The 19,672-nt window shown below is 42.3% G+C and overlaps 1 protein-coding gene across 1 annotated transcript in view; it reads left to right on the forward strand.

The window, feature by feature from the left end:
- DNAAF10 (dynein axonemal assembly factor 10) overlaps window positions 1-19,672 on the forward strand; it is a 92,682-nt gene that overhangs the window by 59,449 nt on the left and 13,561 nt on the right. The window contains exons 6-8 of the mRNA XM_031675589.2: window positions 11,566-11,859; window positions 12,215-12,454; window positions 18,533-18,633. Coding sequence (XP_031531449.2) covers window positions 11,566-11,859; window positions 12,215-12,454; window positions 18,533-18,633 — 635 coding nt within the window. The remainder of the gene's footprint in view (window positions 1-11,565; window positions 11,860-12,214; window positions 12,455-18,532; window positions 18,634-19,672) is intronic.

Raw genomic sequence — 19,672 nt, forward strand, 5'->3', positions numbered from 1 at the left:
AGCAGACAGGATGGCAGAAAAAGTGTCAATCTTTCTGGATACTTTCCAGGACTTACCACAAAGAAATGGTGTTCAGGCTCATATGTCTTCAAACAATCCTCAGTCTTCAAAACTCCCCAGATGCTCTGAAGCCTCTGGTTACACTGGCTCACATTTACACTCGAGTCCATCGCCACATTAGCCTCTCACTTCCCTTGGGCGTTATCAATCTCAAATTAGTGAGTCCTTGCTCTCCCAAACCTCCCGAAGATTACTGGTGTCTCTGACCACATGAGAAATTAACACTTCTATAGTACAAGTATTTTGCAAGTTGTAGGAAGGTTCCAGACGCTGTCACCGTACACTTTCAATTGTCTGACACTAAGTGTGCTGTCCTATGGCTCTGGAATCAAGAAAATAAGGTCTTTCGCAGGTGCTCAATGAACATGAGCTTTCCTGTGCGCTATCTTCCTTGTAGGGAGGTAGCATGAGGGCTGGAGCCCAAATCTGCTGGAGTGAGTAGGGGAAAACGCCAAGTTCTCTTCCCTCATCAGTCACTGAAGAGCTAAGAAAATACTCCCCTTTCATGCGCATCCCCCAGCCAACTTATCCATAAATATGTAAATAAACTATTATCTGATATGTCAAAAATTGTACTAGATTCTGAGCATGCAAAGATCAGAGGCTTTAAGGTAGGAAGCAGACACAAAAATAACCCCTGTGTAGCATGACAAATGGCACAGAAACACAGGTAAGCATGGCCAATGTATCTGGTGTTAGACTTAGTGTCCGGGCCTTAGACTTTCAAGAAGTGCTCTGATCCAGTGAAGGTCGGCTACTGCTGACGCAGTCAGCCATCACTTCTCTCTCTTCATCATTCCCGTGCCAAGAATTCGTTGGGTTTCCTCTAACACTGTTTCCCTTTCAAGTAGTACTGATTCCCTGGGGGACAGCAAGAAATGACCGACCAGGGAGAGGCCCAAACTCAAATCAGTACAAGTTCAGTATTGCAAATTTGAGCAACTGCCAGAGAAATGTATGTGCCTTCTTGTATTACCAATAGTTCTCTAATTATGTACGAAGTCTTCAAAAGGAAATAAATACAGATATGAAATCATGACTTCACTTTAGCATAGATAACAAAACCCAAGTTTTCCCAGTCAAAATTATGCCTTCCTTAAAAGTCAACACAAAACATCTATGGTTACCTGGCAGTGGTTCATTTCAGTCCAAGGGATGAAAACCGTGGACCCTTCCTCAGGAAGGTACACCCTAGGCAGTCACAATTTTGAACATCATCCCGGGCAAAGCAGGGGGTGGGCAAGCACCTCCCGAAGCCTGTGCAGACTCCAGAGTACGTCCCAACAAATCCCTCCTGTTCCTAAAGTCGAAAGACTTGATACCGTCGTACACACACTCCACGCCGCCGTGTCGCTGAAAGAGAAAACATGACCGCCGGGAGACCTTTCCTGCAGTTTCCCATCGAATTCCCACTGTCAGATGGACGCGTAACCCCAGTGCAGGGTACCAGCCAGTCTGGGACGGTGGCGCACGGAACTGACAGGAGGGAAACGGCAGCTACTTATTAAGAATACTTTCTCTAGTTCTTCCCCGTACTTTCTAATACTCTCATCACTCAAGTTGAAAAGTTTTGGCCCACGGTCACAGAGATGGATAAGAGAACACAGGAGCACAACCACAGTTTAATGAAGTGAGTTCCATTCATTAAAAAGATGCAGACACTTGTTTCTATTACAGGTTTTCAGAATATCGTTTTCTTGGGGGTAAAAACATTCTTTTATTACATACTACACAGAAAAATAGCCCCAACCCTGGTAAGGTCAGGCTGCTTTCATTACATTCCTGTTTAAAAAATAAAACTCTTTCCTCACGTCAACCTTGTGATGTAGCCTTAAATTTTAAGTTTACCAACTGCAAAAACAGGAATAAAGATTAGCGTTTTTTGGTCCACAGAGTGTATCCGAACTGCTGCTTCTGACCTGATTCTAACGGATTCACACCCCACCCAGTATTAAGGGTCACGATTCAGAGAGGTTTTCTGGGATAATTCTTTTAATTACAACTCATAGAGAATAAATGTTTATAAACTTATAAAAAGTTATATATTTATAAATAAAAACCTTAGATATTGATACTGACCTGTTTTTTTAAAATAAGAAGTTTCTCTCCAAATGAGAGAATTATAAACTGCAAATCTGCTACATGTGATTTAAAATGGAAAAAATGATAAATTATACTTAATGTCTAGTAATGGTACTCATGGCTGAAAAGCTCTTCACGTGGTGCCTGGTGACCACTTGTAGAGAGTAAGGCCTTTTTCTCTAGAGTCCAAAGACAAGATGGAAAGTCTGATTTGAAGTCAGAATCGGTCTGCTGCTCTGCTGGCCACAGCGCGGATGTTGCCATATACCTTTGATGGAGGATTTCCTGCAGAAGAAGATAAAAAAACTTATTTATACAAATACACTCACACATAGAGAGGCTACATGGAAAATGGTCTACAACTCCAAAAAGGACAGGACATTTTCCACTGGACCTACCTTAAATCAACAAAGAACCATAAAGGAAACTATACACAAATGTTCCCCCTAAAACATTTTAAATCCTAAGAGCCAAAGGCACCGAGTTGTCAAAATATTTCCCAAAGCAGCCGGTCAGCCAGACCCCGGCCCGGGGCAGACCCCAGGCGTTTCCTGAGCAACCCCTGTGGCTCCGGTTAGAAGTGACTGCGCTTTGCGGTTTGAAAGTGGGACGAAGTGGGTCAACTAAGATGACCGATGCTGACCAGCAGCTCCCTTTCGGTTGGACCTGATACAGTGCTGTCTGCTACTCTGACTGGCTCTCCTGTGCACTTCATCAGGGGAAAGTGGTGAAGCCACAATCTAACTCAGTAAACCCTTTCTCTTGGATTTAAGTGGAGCCAAGAGAAGATGGAATACAAGCAAAAACACTCCTCCTTTTCCTCTGGACCCACACCTGCCAACCCCCAAGAGTTTCTCCTTGCTTCCTCTAAATGTCACCCTGACCCTAAAATGATTTGCAAACGTGATCTGAGTTCTGAAATTCTCTGTTCTTTTCTCTTGGAGGAAACCACAAAGGGGGAAGCTGCTGTTACCCAGGATGAGGTTGCAAATGGCAGTCCTAGCCATCTTGATGTTTTGGAAGGAACCAAGGATGTGCACTTTCCTGCAAGAGATAAAGTGAGACAAGTCAGCAACAGACGGCATTTCCTTAACTAAGCCCCGTATTCTGGAAATTCTGCAAACTCTGCAAACTCCTAACAGATACAGATCCCTAAATAAAGGCGGTGATGATGGTTGCATAACTCTGTAAATACACTAAAAACCACTCTGAAAGGGAGAAGTTTGATATGTGAATTACATCCCAATAAAAAATTATGAGAAAAGACATAAAAAATAAAAACACAAACACTAAGTTCTTTCAGAATCTTGGTGAACAAGGGCTCCCCTCCAGGGAGTGCTCCCCACGTGCCGAGCCTCACACACACACGCCCGTTTAATCCTCGCCGAGCTCTGTTAGGCCCAAGTTATTCCCACTTTACAGATGAGGAAAAACGTATCTGAGAAACCAAAAAACCTGTCCAAGATGAAACGCGTGGTGCTGGGATATGATTTCCAACAGAATTGTACTTAATTAAAACATAGCTGGATTTCAACTGGAGAGCTTTCAAAAGACTGAGCTTCCTCATTGCTCACTGAGGGTCACCAAGACCCTGTTAACGGGCACTCCTTGCCGCATGGCTCAAGTCACACTGACAATGCAGCATTTTGCTTTTCTGAGCCCATCTTCCAAAATACCAGTCAACTCAGTAGTAAACTGACCCTGAAGTCTGCAGTGGGAGCATCAAGCAGAACCTCTCCCCACGCAGGCTCGGGCATTTCTGAAACTGGGGTAGAAGTGAGATGAGAAACAAGAGGATTAGGTAAAGTCTGTTGAAGATGATCCCCCGATTCCCCCCCCCACTTTGTGCAACCAGGCAAGCACCCAACCACCCCTCTGGAACTCTGGTAAAGTGAAGGGGGGGTTGCTCCCTGGGGAAGCCCCAGGAGCGCCAGGCCCAGCTGCAGTAGGGGCGCCGTGGTGAAAACTGGGGCAACGCCAAGCAAACGTGCACAGTGAACACTAAGGCTTCCAACTGTCTTCCATCGCTGGGCTCCGTAAGTCTGCCAGCAGAGAGACTGGAGCATACTGCTCTGGGGAACCTGACCTGCTCATAAGAAAGACTCAAGATACTGACATCAGGGGGGGCTTCCCCAAAGCAACAGGCTGGCGATCACCCGAGGTGAAGCCTCCCATCCACCAGCCACCCCCCACCAGCCCCCACGCGCCGTGAGCCCAGGGCTGCTCTTCTGCTCTTGACGGCCCACGCTTACCCGTGACGCCCACACCGAGGAACCAGGATCTAATATAAAAGAGTAGAAGCCACAACCAGTGAGGGGAAGAAAGCATTAGAAAAACGGGAACAGCAGGGAGAAAAGAATAAAAACAACAAAGACAAAACCGATGATATTAGAAAAGCAATTTTCACACACTCCTGACTCCTGGACAGGATGTTAAGACAACTGAACAGCAGGGTTAGAAGATGGAGTCACCAAAGGGAATTCTGAAGGGAAATGATTTCCAACAGAACTGTAAGCCTGGCCGGACCAGCAGACACCTCCAGAACTCGGGCTCAAAAAGTGTACTTCCTACGATGGGCTAGCCCCCGGACTACGTGTGCCGCCAGAACAGGGAGGGTGCGGGACAGAGAGCCAAGGACCAAGGGCTTCCGACATTGAAGGGGCAGAGGTGAAAGGAGAAGCCGGGATGGCCGCTGTGTGCGGACCGAGGGTAGGTCCCAGAGCTTCTGGAAGAGAAGGCTCCAGGAGAGGTTCCGGAACTGCTTCATGCACCCGAGTCCACCAAGCAAAGACACAGACAGTGCACAGCTTTCTACTGAATGAGTACGCTGAAATATTAACAGAGCACACAGAGACACTAAAAATGATTGTGAAAACAAAGTTGCAAAGGACAGATTAAATAATCACAGTATGCCGCCTGGCTCAGCCTCAGCCGTTACCACTCTAAGTGCCGACTGCATACTCAGGTAACACTGAGCATGGGTCGAACAAAACCCACGGTGAACGGGGAGGGCGGGGAGGAGTAGGCAAACTGGACTGTTAGAAGGGGCTGAGTATGGGGGTGACAAGGGCAGAGGACTGGAAAAGCTAAATCTTCATCTTTCATGGGTGAAAGGCAACAGTGAATCTGAGAAAAAAAAATGAAGCTGGTATCTGAAGACATTTGGAAATATGAAGATGAAGAATTTTTTAAAATTAGCTAAAAGAGCTGAACTTGAAGAGTAGAAACCCCCTCTGGGAGGGGTGGCTATGGACAGGGGGCATCTCTGGGTTTTTCAAATATGTGTATGTCTAACTGATAAAAACAAAATTCTTTGAAAGAGAGCAGGCAAGATGAGGAAACAGAGACAGCAAGAGCACGTAAGTAACACAACCATCACAGCAATGTTGCTGGAAAGGAGAGTCGGTCTCAGGATGTAGAGGCAACACTACTTCCCATCAGATACACTGAACGTCTCCAGAACAGATCGTGTTCAGCTTCACATCGTGTTCACATCACACTGTATTTTTACCAGATTATTAGCAACTCATCAAAAATGACATTTATAGATGCGCAACAGTCCAGCTCATGGCTAATTGTAATTAATACACATCTTGGAACATGTCGATTTGCAATTAAAGTCTGTGCATGTCTTACAGCAAGAACTACAAGACAGTACGTCTTTGCCTGTACACGGCAATGACAAAAACCTACTGCTAACATGCAACAAAGTGGAGAAACGGGAAACTGCACGCTAATGAAAAGAAGCTCCCCAGTACCTCCATTTAAATAAATGAACAAACCTAATTACAACCCCCCCAAAAGGACCCATAAAATACACTCTATTTAAAAAAAAAAAGAAGAAGAAAAAGCCAGACATCAAAGACTACATACTGTGTATTACCACTTATATGAATTTCTAGAAAAGGCAGAACCACGGTGACAGAAAAACCAGTGACTGCCTGGGACTGGGGTGGGACTGAAAGACGGACAAGGTGGAATCACAGGACTAACAGAGTATTTGCCAGAAACTCACAGATTTTAAACAGGTGAATTTTACTGGATGTGAATCAAACTGCAATAAAGCTACTTAAAAAGATTAGTTTAACTAGTACATGTTATGTTAAGCCTTAGATATATAAATTTTAAGTCGTGAATTTAATGTAATGTACTACCCATAATTTGACTAGCAAATCAGTTACATTTTTAAACTTCTAAATTCACAAGAGCTTTTAGGGCTGTATTTGATATTTTAAAATGCGGTACACGTTTCAAAATTTTTGACATTTCTAGTTCAAACAGGCTTTTCCCATGGCTCCATAGTCCCAACTCCAGGCTCAAGTCATAGAAGGTCAAAATTATCACACAGCTGTCTTCAGGCAGACGGGGCCACCCATGGAGTGTTAACAGTTTAATACTTAAAGTATAAAAAATTTGTCTAAAATTTAGATTCCAAATAATAGTGAGCCCCTCCGTTTACAGCAAAGATGAGATGATTTTTGAGTAAAATTACTGCTGGCTTCAGTAGCAGGCGGGTCCCTCCTCCTCCCAAGCCCACCGCTTGGTTTCCCAACTTCCCGGCATTATATAATCTGAGCCATCTGCCAGTCACCCGGCCTGGCAATGGGGCAGCGTCAGCATCGGACATAGAAGAGTAATCCCAGCTTGACTTCCTGCACCCTTATTATAATCCCGTATCATCTTATATATGTTCACATATAACCGCCCTCCCGTTTTCACCCAACGTGCGATTCTTGCCTTTCTTTTGTGAAAGGCCTTTACATATGTGTGTGTGTTTATATATACATACACACTTGCATATATACACATATATAAATCTTTGTTAAGGGAAGCCTCACAATGGCATTTAACACACTCCTCGCTCTCCTCTACTGATTTAATAGATTCCCAAGATACTATTCAAATCTTCACCTGTCATGTAATTTCTTTTAATAGTGATTCTAACCATCTCCTTCATTGCTAACTGAGAAAAAAGTGGTAACTTCTAAGATTTTTTCAACTAACTTAATCTGCTTTCAAAGTAGGCAACTACTTACTCATCCAGAACCACATACTGGCATTTAATGGCAACATGATACATAAAACACAACACTTAGGACTTTCTGAAACCACTAAAAGATCACATACAGATATGACAAAAATTTTCTCAGGATCACATACTTACACATCAGCCAAGACTATCCGCGTCCGGGTCACATTCTCTATGGTGAACTTGGTTTTTCCTCCTTTGCCAGCAATTCTTCCTATTGCCCTCGACAGGTGATCTCCCTTTAAGGGCTTCACTAAATGAGAAACATGAAACCTCAAGATGGAAGCCATTCCAGCACCACCCACTTCCACAAAAAGTTTTACAATATTTTACAATACCATTTAAAAGAGCCAAGACATGGAAGCAACATAAATGTCCATTGACAGAGGACTAGATAAAGAAGCTGTGGTGTATTTATACAATGGAATACTACTCAGCCATAAAAATAACAATGTCATTTGCAGCAACATAGATGGACCTAGAGATTATCATGCTAAGTGAAGTAAGTCAGATAAAGAAAGATAAATATCAGATAATATCACTTATATGTGGAATCTAAAAAAGAAATGATACAAGTCTTATTTACAAACCAAGAATAGACTCACAGACACAGAAAACAAACAATAGTTACCAAGGGAAAAGGGCAGGGGAGGAATAAATTAGGAGCCTGGGATTAACAGATACACACTACTATATATAAAATAGCTAAGCCACAAGTTACTGTATAGCACCAGGAACTACATTCAATTTCTTGTAATAACATAAAATAGAAAAGAATCTGAAAAAAAAGTATGTATATGTATAACTGAATCACTTTGCTGTACACCTGAAACTAACACTGTAAATCAACTATATATACTTCAATAAAATAATTCTTTTAAAAAGCTTAATCATTAACCACATTTCTCTACTAAAAGACAGAAAATACGCATTTTTTAAAAAGCTGCAAATAATACAGCTCAATTGGTTATTGGAAAGCTAAGAGTCACACACAATACAGTCGGCAATACAAAAGCACTGTCTAGTATTCCACAAAAGACCAGCACACACTCACCGTCTGTAATTTCAAAAGATTCTAGGAAGAGGTCATCCAACCTGATGAGGGCAAGTGCATCCTACAATACAGAAATAAATACTGTGAAGCCCTGCCACTCGGGCCCCTGCAAATGAGTGTTCAGCTACCATTCACAAACTGCAGAAGCAGAAAATGCAAACTGAAAAAAAAAAAAAGCCCCAGTCCATTGAAACATTCACATGGCATATTTTTCAAGCCCCCACTTCAGATGAGATCACTCACCTCCACCTGAAACCCAAGAATAAAGGCTTTTACAAAATCAGCTGCTTTCGTCAGAGCGCTAACATCCTTGGTTTCTTTACAGGTCTGTTAAAAAAAAAAAAGGCACCAATTATAGTGGGAATGAAAAACGGTAAAATCCTAACAAACGACTAAGATTGACCTTTCCCACTACTATAATTGCCTTCACCACCACCCATCCCCAGTATATCCTCTACAACCCAGTTTTTGGTGAGGTAAGCACTGTGCTTAATTTTCAAAACAATACTCTGCTGGCTCCAGCGCTGGGCAGTGCTCCTCAAAGGCTGTCAAATGGCTAATCTGACTCTGGCGTTACTTCCTCTGACACAGCCCAGTCGCCCCCATTCTGTAGGACCTCCGACCTCAGCCCATCCCCACCCAAGCTGGCCCTCTTCTCTCCTTCAGTGCGGTCTCCCTGGGAGTCCTGATCTAACTCCCTGACCTCAACCATCATTCGTGTGCCGATGCTTCTTTCCCACAGCAACAACTCTAGTCCTAATTACTAAGACTGGTTTAAGCAGGGATCCTGCCCTCGAAGAGTTTATCTGAGAATCACAGAAACAGGAGGTGCCATTCATAAAATGCCCATCCCTGTAAATGATGTGCACTACAAAGGCGCTTGACACTCTACGGCTCCAACTGGCATGTCAACCTAAAAATACAAACACTTCTATATTTGAGGAAACTCCAGTACCAAAAGGTGAAGAAGTACCAAAATGTGAACACGGGTCTGACTCCAAAACCATCACTTCTCCTCTCCCACACAGACTCACGGTAGAGTTGAGGAGAGCCCATATTTGACAGCTTTGAAACCATACAGGGCTGTCTAATGGCACATTTCAAACTAGATCCCAGTCCCAATTCTATCTGTGACCTCAGGCAAGTCCCACAAATGCCCTAGATCTTAAGTTTTCTCATCTGTAAGATAAGAAGATCCTAAGAGGTCCCTACCAGTAGCAATGACTTTGGCCAGGATACTCCTTGGCCAGTTTCCTCACATCTCTAAAATGGGGTACATCATCTACCTCCTAGGGCTGCCCTAAAGACCAAAATGATGCATGCCCGCCAAAGCACCACTATGGGTCTAGCATACAGCAGTGGCAACAAATGGCAGTGGAATCCAAACTGGTAGTGCTGCAGTACATAAGACAGTTAAGGACAATAGCAGTTGAGGCTGAAGACATGACTGAAAAGTGGACTGTAAAGGAGAAAGAACCTGACATAGTGAAGTCAGCCAGAAAGAGAAAGAAAAATATCTTATGATATCACTTATATGCAGAATCTAAAAAAATGACACAAATGGACTTATTTACAAAACAAAACAGACTCACAGACATAGAAAACAAATTCATGGTTATTGGGAGGGAACTTGGGGGTAGAGATAAATTGGGAGTTTGGGATTTGCAGATACTACTATACATAAAATAGATAAACTGCAAGGTCCTACTGTATAGCACAGGGAACTATATTCATATCTTATAATAGCCTATAATGAAAAAGAATACAAAGAAGAACATATATATATGTACGACTAAATCACTATGCTGTACACCAGAAATTAACATAACATTGTAAACCGACTATACTTCAGTTAAAAAAAAAAAAAGAACTTGAAATAGGCCCTGAAAGATGATGAAATTGAGATAGGAAGGAAAAGGGAGCAGGGAGGAGGGGGCCTTCTTCAGAGAGCAAATCAGTTCGTAAGTAGGGACATAAATAAATGTTCTAAGAGATGGTGAGAGAACTTGGGAATGAGACACCTGCTTCAAAGGCAAACTCAGTCAAAACCTTAACTTTCATCTTTCAGAGATGAAGATACCAAGATATCATAATAAAAGCAGTGTGGTCTAGGAAGATTAATCTGGCTCTGGCACAGAGGATGGAGTCCTGAAAGGAAATTTAAAATAACAAAGGAAAGGAAACTTAAAATGAAAAAAAGATGTTTTAGCACTAAACCACAAAAACCTGAGTGAGAGGGGCAGTAGGAACCAAAAGGGGTCCTACTGTCAAGTTCTGTGTTTTAAACCTCACCAACTATTTAGGCCAGTGCCTCTCTCTGCTTTATTCCATCATTCCAGTCTTTCAGCAGAGATGAGTTTATACCAGTCATGGTAATGAATCCTTAAAAAGGAAGCTATAATTATTTTGGTTATCGATTCTGATACAAACTTGGCACCCAGAAAAAGAAACCCAAAGTCAACTAATTTTAATTGCCTAACTCTTAAGCTGACATCATGGAATGAATAAATATATAAATATATTTATATATAAATTAAATTTATTCTCAAAATAATACTCCCTCCCTCAAAAAAAAAAACCCATCAAAGTATAAAATGTCTGTATGGTAGAAAATACTCTGCTTATTTACATACTTCCGTTTATGACAAACCCTTTATTAAAACTTTTCTCAGACAACACAGAATATTATTAAAACATTCACAGATAAAGCCAGTACTGTGGTACACCCTCAGGCCCAACTTATGAATTCAACTAATATCGAAATTGAATGCAGATTTTGAAGGCATTTGAGAGGTTCAAACATTATTATTAAAAAGCTGCAAGAAAATCATTGAACAAAATAAGGCCTATTAAAGAAAGCCTATTTATGCCTTTTCATCTCTGGAGGAGAGAGAAACCGCAGCATATTTGAAAATGGTTAACATTCTCCTTACCCTGATTTCTACATTCCTAGATTTCAGGTTAAAGCGTATCTGAAGTCCCAAATGTTCTACAATAGGAGTAAATATCTTCATCCAGTTCTCTTTTAACGGTGTGTATCTGTTAGCTGGGACTGGAATTTTCCTGGTTTCTTCTTTCCCACCCTACAATAAAACAAAACACAACTCAGGAGTGGTCTGGAGGGATGGGGGTGAGGGGTGGGGGTGGAGATGTACAATGACAGCTGATCCACAAAAAGTCTGCTTTAACTGAACGAATTAAACTTCAAGAGAGTCAGGCTCTAAGAGCTTCACGCCAGGAGCTTCAACATCACCCAGAGGCCACCGGCTTGACCTGCCTCTCGCCCCTGCCCGGTTCCTGTCCCTCCGTCCCCGCCAGTACCAAGAATCCATCCCCGGAGAGGGGCGGGAAGACGGGCCTCTTCGCCGGCCGGGCCTCCTCGGTGTCCATGCGGCCCGCGTCCCCGCCCTCCCCAGGCGTGGACAGCTGCTCGGCCTGCCGTTTCTTCGCCCGCCGACCACCTTTGCGGGTGACCTCGGTAAAGCCGTCCTCGGCCAAAGGGCTCTGTGACTCCATCTCGGTTTCCATCCTCAGGAATCTTCGGCCCCTGCACAGGCTTCCGTCTGGAACACGTGCGGGGCTGCACTACGCAGGCGCACCCCGCAGGACCCAGCGTTTGCCAACCAGCCCCAGGGCTCCGCCTTTTTTCCTAAGACGTCCCACGCAGGGGGCCTGAAGCCGGATTTTGTGTGTTTGTCGGGGAGGGAGATAGGCTGTCCTCAAATGTGCCTGATTCTTACAGGCTCCCTCCGGCCCCTTCGCAGCCAAAACGTTTTGTAATCTCTAATCTGTGTATGTACGAAAGGCAATAGTAAAGGCGATAAACAAATTTGTGCCGTCGATGAAGAAAAATCTTGTGTGCCGTCAGTAGCGCATCTGGCACTATCGGAGACACCTAAAGCCCACTCGCTAGGGCGTCAGAGGGCGCGTACGGCAAGCGGGAGGGACAAACTGTCTTTACTGTTCGGTGTCTGTGGTTTCCAGGTTAGCGTTTTGTTAGGGAAAGGGTGTGCCCCTTAGAAGAAGCGAAATCAGTCAACTGGACCATGTCGGCCTTCGAGAAGCCTCAGATCATCGCCCATATCCAGAAAGGCCTCAACTACACGGTGTTTGACTGTAAGTGGGTGCCCTGCAGCGCCAAATTTGTGACCATGGGCAACTTCGCCCGGGGCACCGGCGTCATTCAGCTGTACGAGATCCAGCACGGGGACCTAAAGCTGCTTCGGGAGGTGGGTGCCGGGTCGACACTGCCCAGTTCCAAGGCCTGGGACTGCCGTCTGGGGCGAGTGAGGATCCGGGGCGGGAGGGTGTCGGCATTTCTTTTTGCCGACGCCTTCGTCCAGCGTCTCGCCATAGCACAGCTCGAGCTGGGCGGGAGTAGCGAAGCGGTTCGCAGATTGAGGAAAACTTCCGATGTAAAACGCTTTGGCCCGAGTCCTGAATTGTCGACGGGCTTGTTCATCCACGCCCTGAAGTCCCTTCCTCTAGCTACCGCCAGCCACCCTCGCTGTCCAGCGCAAGGTCTCTGGAAGTGACGCTACGGCTGTGTGTATGAATTCGAGGCCCTTCTGGACAGTGCGCGGTTGTTTTAACAGGCACAAGTTAGTAAAATGCTTTTTCGTACAAACAGAGCCAAAGCAGGCACCAGGATGCCTGCAGTGTAATTGGAGGAGACAACTAACACATCTGTTCTTTCAACGAGTATCAGTTTATTGCCTGGTATTCCCATGCATGTAAATAACAATGTCCCCCGTACCATGGAGTTTTTTTTCTAGTGGGAGAGGGAATCAGTTAAATAATCAAACCAATGATACGTAAATACAAACTGAGATGAATTTTCTAACATAAAGGAACACGGTTCTATGAGAGTAAAACAAAACAAAACCAGATTTGGGGGTGAGTAGAAGCTAACTTAGGCCAAACTAGGAGTTGACATTTCTAGAGGAAACAGCATAGGTGGAAGCTTAGCGATGGGAGAGAGGTTATTTCCTTTAGAAACAAAAAGAGTAGTAAACAGGGACCAGACGTTGCAAGATCTATAGGTCATTTAAAAGAGTTATGTCTTTTTTTTTTCCTAAGAAAAATGGGACGTTAATGAAGGGTTTTAACTGGGATGTGGCAAGATCAGATTTACAAATTTTGTAAAGATACTAAGGAACGAATTGGAGAATAACAACATTAACTAACATTTTTATGCCTGGGTACAGTTTTTTAAAATGCCTTGATTTGTGTTGCCTTTTGAAAAAGAACGATCCTTCATACTCAGAGGTTTAGAGTTGTAATAGACTACAGGGACGTCTGTAATTCCAGGGACCAAAAGCTATGGAGAGAATCTGCTTGGAGCAGTTAGGAGTTAAACTGGTAGGTAAAGGATGAATACAGTTTCGATAGGAAAGCTTAAATGAGAAGGAAAGTCAAACCCCATCCCACTTTAAATTTTATAAATGCCAGTTTTCTTGTTCAGTTTGTCTTCTTTACTCCTAAACATGGCTTGTTCTTTTCTACCTTTTCTTGTGTTGCTCATCACTGAGCCCCGAGTCACTTGTTTGTATTCTAAGGTCCAGTTCAGAATATTTGATTAATGATGTCCCATCCTGATCCCTACACAAGGTAACTTCTCTTTATGTTGCATTCCTGTGATACTTACTGTGTCATAAATATATCATTCTGTCCCATGTATCTCTAATTAGATCATGAGCTCCTGGAGAGTAAAGGCATGTCTTTCTTTAGAGGGGTAAGGAGCAGCTGCTCAATAAACTACTTGTTAAATGAGTAAATTCATGTCTGCGAAAGGATATAACTTGGAACTTTGAAATACTGGTTTATTGATCATTAGTTGATTGGGGTCAGGAGTTTGAACCAATAAGAAACACTCGAATTGTGCAAAGAAACTTAAAGATGAAGCATTTGGAATGAATACCAATCAAAGCTCAACCAGAGCTTCTAAAGACTTGTGAGTTTTCTTTATATACGGCTACATGACTTGTGTACATTTCAGGAGTACACTTGTTCTGTAATGAGAAATAGTGCTCTTTGTCTCTTTTAGAGATTCTGGAGGAGTCTAGGAGGGTTTTTTTGTTTTTTTTTTTAATAATTTTGCTTTTTAACAAAAGTAATGTGTGTTCATGATAGAACATACCAAAAATATAGATAGGAAAGAGAAGAAAATTAGCATCACCCATAATCTCAACCGTAGGAGTAACCACTTTGTGTACTTTCACCTGTATCTTTTGGCTCTTCTCTTTTTCTACCATAAACTGTCTGTTGAGAACCTGTTATTTCAAGGTACTATGCTAAAGAAGGACCAAAGATATTTGAACGATGAGTCCCTCCTCCTAAAGAGCCTACTGTCTGGAGAGAGGATAAAACAAATGCACAAATTTAAGAGCTTGCATTGTATTTGGCTGGGATGATGCAATGGGAAAGAATATAGATTAAGTACAATCTCAGTGATTCTCAACTCTTACTGTGCATCAGGGTCACCTGAGTGTGTATGGTTGCTGTTGTGTGTGTGTGTGTGTGTGTGTGTGTGTGTTTTAAAATATTCATGCCTTTGTCCCACCCCAAGAAATTCTGAAGCACTGGGGCTCTTGCTTCTAAACTAGAGTGAAACCTGGACATCAGTATTTTTCAAACTTCCACCAGGCGATTCTGATGAGGACTAGGATTGACTACCATTGGGCTGGATGAATTACTTATTAAAATATGATGAAATCTACTTGATTATATCCTCGTGGAACTACCTCAAGTCATGTGCTCCAGAGCCCGTGCATCCAGGATAAAAAGGAAGAAAGCAAATGGGTCTTCGTTGATGCCTCCTTATCTTGTTACAAAGGGATAGACATGGGATGGGGGCAGGGCCTTGGTATACAGTTGAGCAGTTTGTTATGCTGCACACAGGGGTCTGGCCAAGGGTTCGGGTGGGAGCTGAAATCCGTCTTTCTCTTTAGGCCCTGCAGGTGTGAGACTTCCATCAGCCTCTAGAGGGCACCGTTTTTTTCTAATTGGCCCAAAGGACTACGGGTGGCCCTGAAAAGTGGAATCACAACTGGGGATGTCTACACTTTAAAAAATTAGTAGTAAGCTAATAAAGTTCTGCTTTTTCAGCCTCTGTCTCGCTGAATTCGCCGCTTGTTAGCATTTGGTTGACTAAACCTTTAGTGTTAATTAAGTAGTGCCAGGATGTGGAGGAGGAGATACTGACAAGCTGTACTAGACCCACCCACAGGCAGAACAGAAATAGCTCCCTGGGAATTATCCGTCATGGGCTTCCTTTATCACGCTGACTCAGCATGGCAAAGAGAACCAAGAGCTAGGTCAAATCTGCCCATCACTGATGGTCATCTTCAGTACCACACAGCCGAAATTACCTAATATATACTGATTTTCTTTGTGGAACAAATTTTGCAAAATAGATCTTTATTATTATTTTTTCTAACCAATCAGTTTTCTATCAAGAAAAATTTTAAGTGTCCGCTGAATTCTTTTCATCTTTTCTTTTCCCAAGGTAAAGCATTTAACAGGCAGGGAGGGAGCCCTTTTATCAACTATAAAAAATTAGCTTCACTCCAGCGGCCTCTCTCAATTTAGCTACTACTGTGACTTCAATGACTGTCTAAGGGAAGCGCAAATACCTCTGCTTTTTAAAGTCCATTTAGCACAGCTCAGCCCTTCTGAGCAAAGTGCAACCCTAGCTGAGGTGCAGATAACAAGCTGTTTATGCATTTGAGTTTGTTTTTCAATACATTTTACACATTTTGAGTTTAATTTGATCACTAGTACCTATAAATCTGTTTCTTTGATAGAAGGAGAAAAGAACGTGAGTGAAGCATAAACACCATGGATTTACATCTTGTAAAGACATGAATGGGGGTAAAAACCAAAGGACCCAAGTCAGAAAGTAGGCTTGATTCAGGCCTGTACCATTGACCTTTTGCACTGTTTCAGACTTTTTCATTATTGCTGTAGTTGTTATGGTGATCTGTGATCAGTGATCTTTGATGTTACTCTTGTAATTGTTTGGGAGCGCCACAAGCCATGCCCGGATAAGATTGAAAACTTAATTAGTAAGTGTTGAACGTGTTCTGTTTGCTCCACTGCCCAGTCCCTTTCCCCATCTCTCTCCCTGTCCTCGGGCCTCCACATTCCCTGAGACACAACAGTGTCTAAATTAGCCCTGTAATGGTCTCTTAAGTGTTCAAGTAAAACATGTCTCTCACTTCAAATCAAAAACTAGGAATACTGAAGCTTAGGGAGGAAGGCGCGTTGAGAGCTGAGCTAGGCCAAAAGCTAGGCCTCTTGTACCAAACAGTTAGCCAAGCTGTGAGTGCAAAGGAGTTCTTGAAGGAAATTAAAAGTGCTGTTCCAGTGAACACACAAATGGTAAGAAAGTGAGACAGCCTTATTACTGATACAAATAAAGTTTTAGTGGTCTGGATAGAAGATCAAGCCAGCCACAGCATTCCCTTAAGCCAAAGCCTGATCCACAGGAAAGCACTAACTCTGTTCAGTTCTCTGAAGGCGAGGAAGCTGCAGAGGGCAAGTCTGAAGCTAGCTTGGGTTGGTGTATGCGGTTTCAGGAAAGAGGCTGTTTCCATAACATCAAACTGCAAGGAAAGCAGAGGTGCTGGTGTGGATGCTGCGACAAGTTCTCCAGCTCCAGCTAAGAGCACGGATGAAGGTGGCCACACTCAACAACAGATTTTCATGTAGATGAAACAAACAGCCTTCTGTGGAAGAAGACGCCATCCAAGACTTTCATAGCTGGAGAGGGGAAGTCAGTGCCTGGCTTCCAAGCTTCAAAGGACAGGCTGCCTCTCTGGGTGTAATGCAACTGGTGGCTTTAATTTTAATCAAAGCCAATGCTTGTAGACCATTCCAACAATCCTAGGGCCCTTAAGAAATACGTGAAATCTATTCTGGCTGTGCTCTATCAATGGAACAACAAAGCAAACAGCACGTCTGTTTATAACATGGTTTACTGAATATTTTAAGCCCACTGTTTTGAGACCTACCACTCAGGAAGAAAGTGGCTTTCAGAGGACTCCTGCTCATTGGCAGTGCACCTGGTCACCCAGAGCTCTGATGGAAATGGACAAGGATATTCATGGTCTCATGCCTGCTAACACAGCGTCCATTCTGCAGCCCACTGATCAAGGAATAATTTCGACTATCATGACTTAAGAAACACGTTTTGTATGGCTATAGCTGCCACAAATAGTGGTTCTTCTGATGGATCTGGGCAGAGTCAATTGAAAACCTTCTGGAAAGGATTCACCCTTCTAGATGCCATTAAGGGCATTCATAACTCATGGGAAGGGGTCAAAATATCAACATGGAAGAAGTTAATTCCAGTCCTCATGAATGACTTTGAGGGGTTCAGGACTTCAGTGGAGGAAGTAACTGCAGATGTGGTATAAATACCAGGAGAACCAGAATTAGAAGTGGAGCCTGAAGATGTGACTGAACTGCTGCCATCTCTTGAGAAAACGGATGAGGAGCTGCTTCTTACGGATGAGCAAGCAAAGTGGCTTCTTGAGGTAGAATCTGCTCCTGGTGAAGGTGCCGTGAAGATTGTTGAAAATGACAGTAAGGCATTTAGAGCATGACATAAACTTGGTTGATAAAGCAGCGGCAGGTTTCCAAAGGATGGACTCCGATTTTGAAAGAAATTCCTCTGTGGGTAAAATTCTAACAGCACCGCACGCTACAGAGAAATTGTTTGTGGAAGGAAGAGTCAGGCAAACTAGCAAACTGCACCGTTGTCTTATTTTAAGAAGTTGCTGCAGCCACCCCAGTCTTCAGCAGCCACCACCCTGATGAGTCAGCAGCCATCAGCATCGAGGCGAGACCCTCCAACAGCAGAGAGAGAACTACTCGCAGAACGGTTAGATGGTGGTCAGCTTTTTTAGCAATAAAGTATTTTTAATTACGGTCTGTACATTTTTTTAGACATAACGCTGTTGCACATTAAACAGACTACAGTATATGTAGACATAACTTTTAGATGCACTGAGAAACCCAAAAATTCATGTGACTCACTTTATTGTAATACTTGCTTTGTTGTGGTAGTCTGGAACCGAACTTACAGATATCTCTGAGGTCTGCCTGTACTTTCAAACAATACAAAAATGACTAAAGGAAAAGCATAATAATTTTTATCAGAGAACATTTTAATTGCCTTTTTTATTGTGTGCCTTATTTAATATCCAAAATAGAGCGATAGAATATGGAAATCTAGAATATCATGGCTTATAAATAGCTGCTTACATAAATAACATACCCTCTCTTCCCTCCCTTGCATCAAGATCGAAAAAGCCAAACCCATTAAATGTGGAACATTTGGTGCAACATCTTTACAGCAGAGATACTTAGCTACTGGAGATTTTGCTGGAAACCTTCATATATGGTAAGGTTATTTTATCAGCAATAAGACACGAAATAAGCAGTTTCTTAGATTATCACTCTTGTTACACTTCCTCTGAAAGAATTCTAATTTTAAAATGTTTCTTTCCCTGTTAAATTTAAACTATTTGTAAGAATGTGACAATTATTTTTTAATGTATATTTCTGACTTCATGCTCAAAACCCATTTGAAAATACTAACCTATTTTTCTTTAGATATTTTGGGTAATGTTACCAATATTTATTTCCACAGTGCTGTTTGGGGCTAGCATTTAATACACATACTTGTAAATAAAGGGCTATTCTCCACCTTAGAAGATACAATATATAAAAATGCTCATGTATAACACTGAAAAATTAGATATTGTTTACATTTCAAGAAGAAGTTTGGCATTACAGAATGACACACTGTTTTAATTTTTAACATAGAACTTCCAATTCATTAATTTTAAAAAAATGCTTTAACATCTGAGCACAACTTTTTAGGAACACATATGTTGAGTGAATCAAGATAAACAAACTAAATAAATAATTTTGTTAAAAAAGACAAAAGTAAGTTTAAAAAAAAAAAAACCTGTTTTGAATGAGCAAAATCACAACTGTGCCCAGTGCCTTTAATTTTCTTGTTTTACCTAGAGTTATTTTTTCATATTTAAAGAGTTGAATGAATTGAAATTCCTCTCTAATTACTTTTCAAGAATATCTCTTAATCATTTAAAGTAAACAGTAATGGTCTAGAGGAACTGTCTTCCCTAGCTCATGTCTTCTATTGTGACCTTTCTTGAGTCTCACTTAGAATCTGCTGCTTTGTAATTAAGTGACTTCGATAGACTTACCTGTCTTAGAAGCACAGTATAACACAGAATGAAGCTTTTAGTCCACCTTGCTTTAACTGCTTGATTATCAGTTTAGCATTTATATTAGATGCGTTAGTTTTTACCCTGCTATGTCACACACTTTCAAAGACCTTGGGAGAGAGACAAGTCTGAATGTTATTTTTTAAAAACAAATATATTTCAGCCCAAGAATATGCAACAAATACA

This window comes from Vicugna pacos, chromosome 15 (assembly GCF_048564905.1).
Source record: "Vicugna pacos chromosome 15, VicPac4, whole genome shotgun sequence".
In the NCBI taxonomy this organism is placed as follows: Eukaryota; Metazoa; Chordata; class Mammalia; order Artiodactyla; family Camelidae; genus Vicugna; species Vicugna pacos.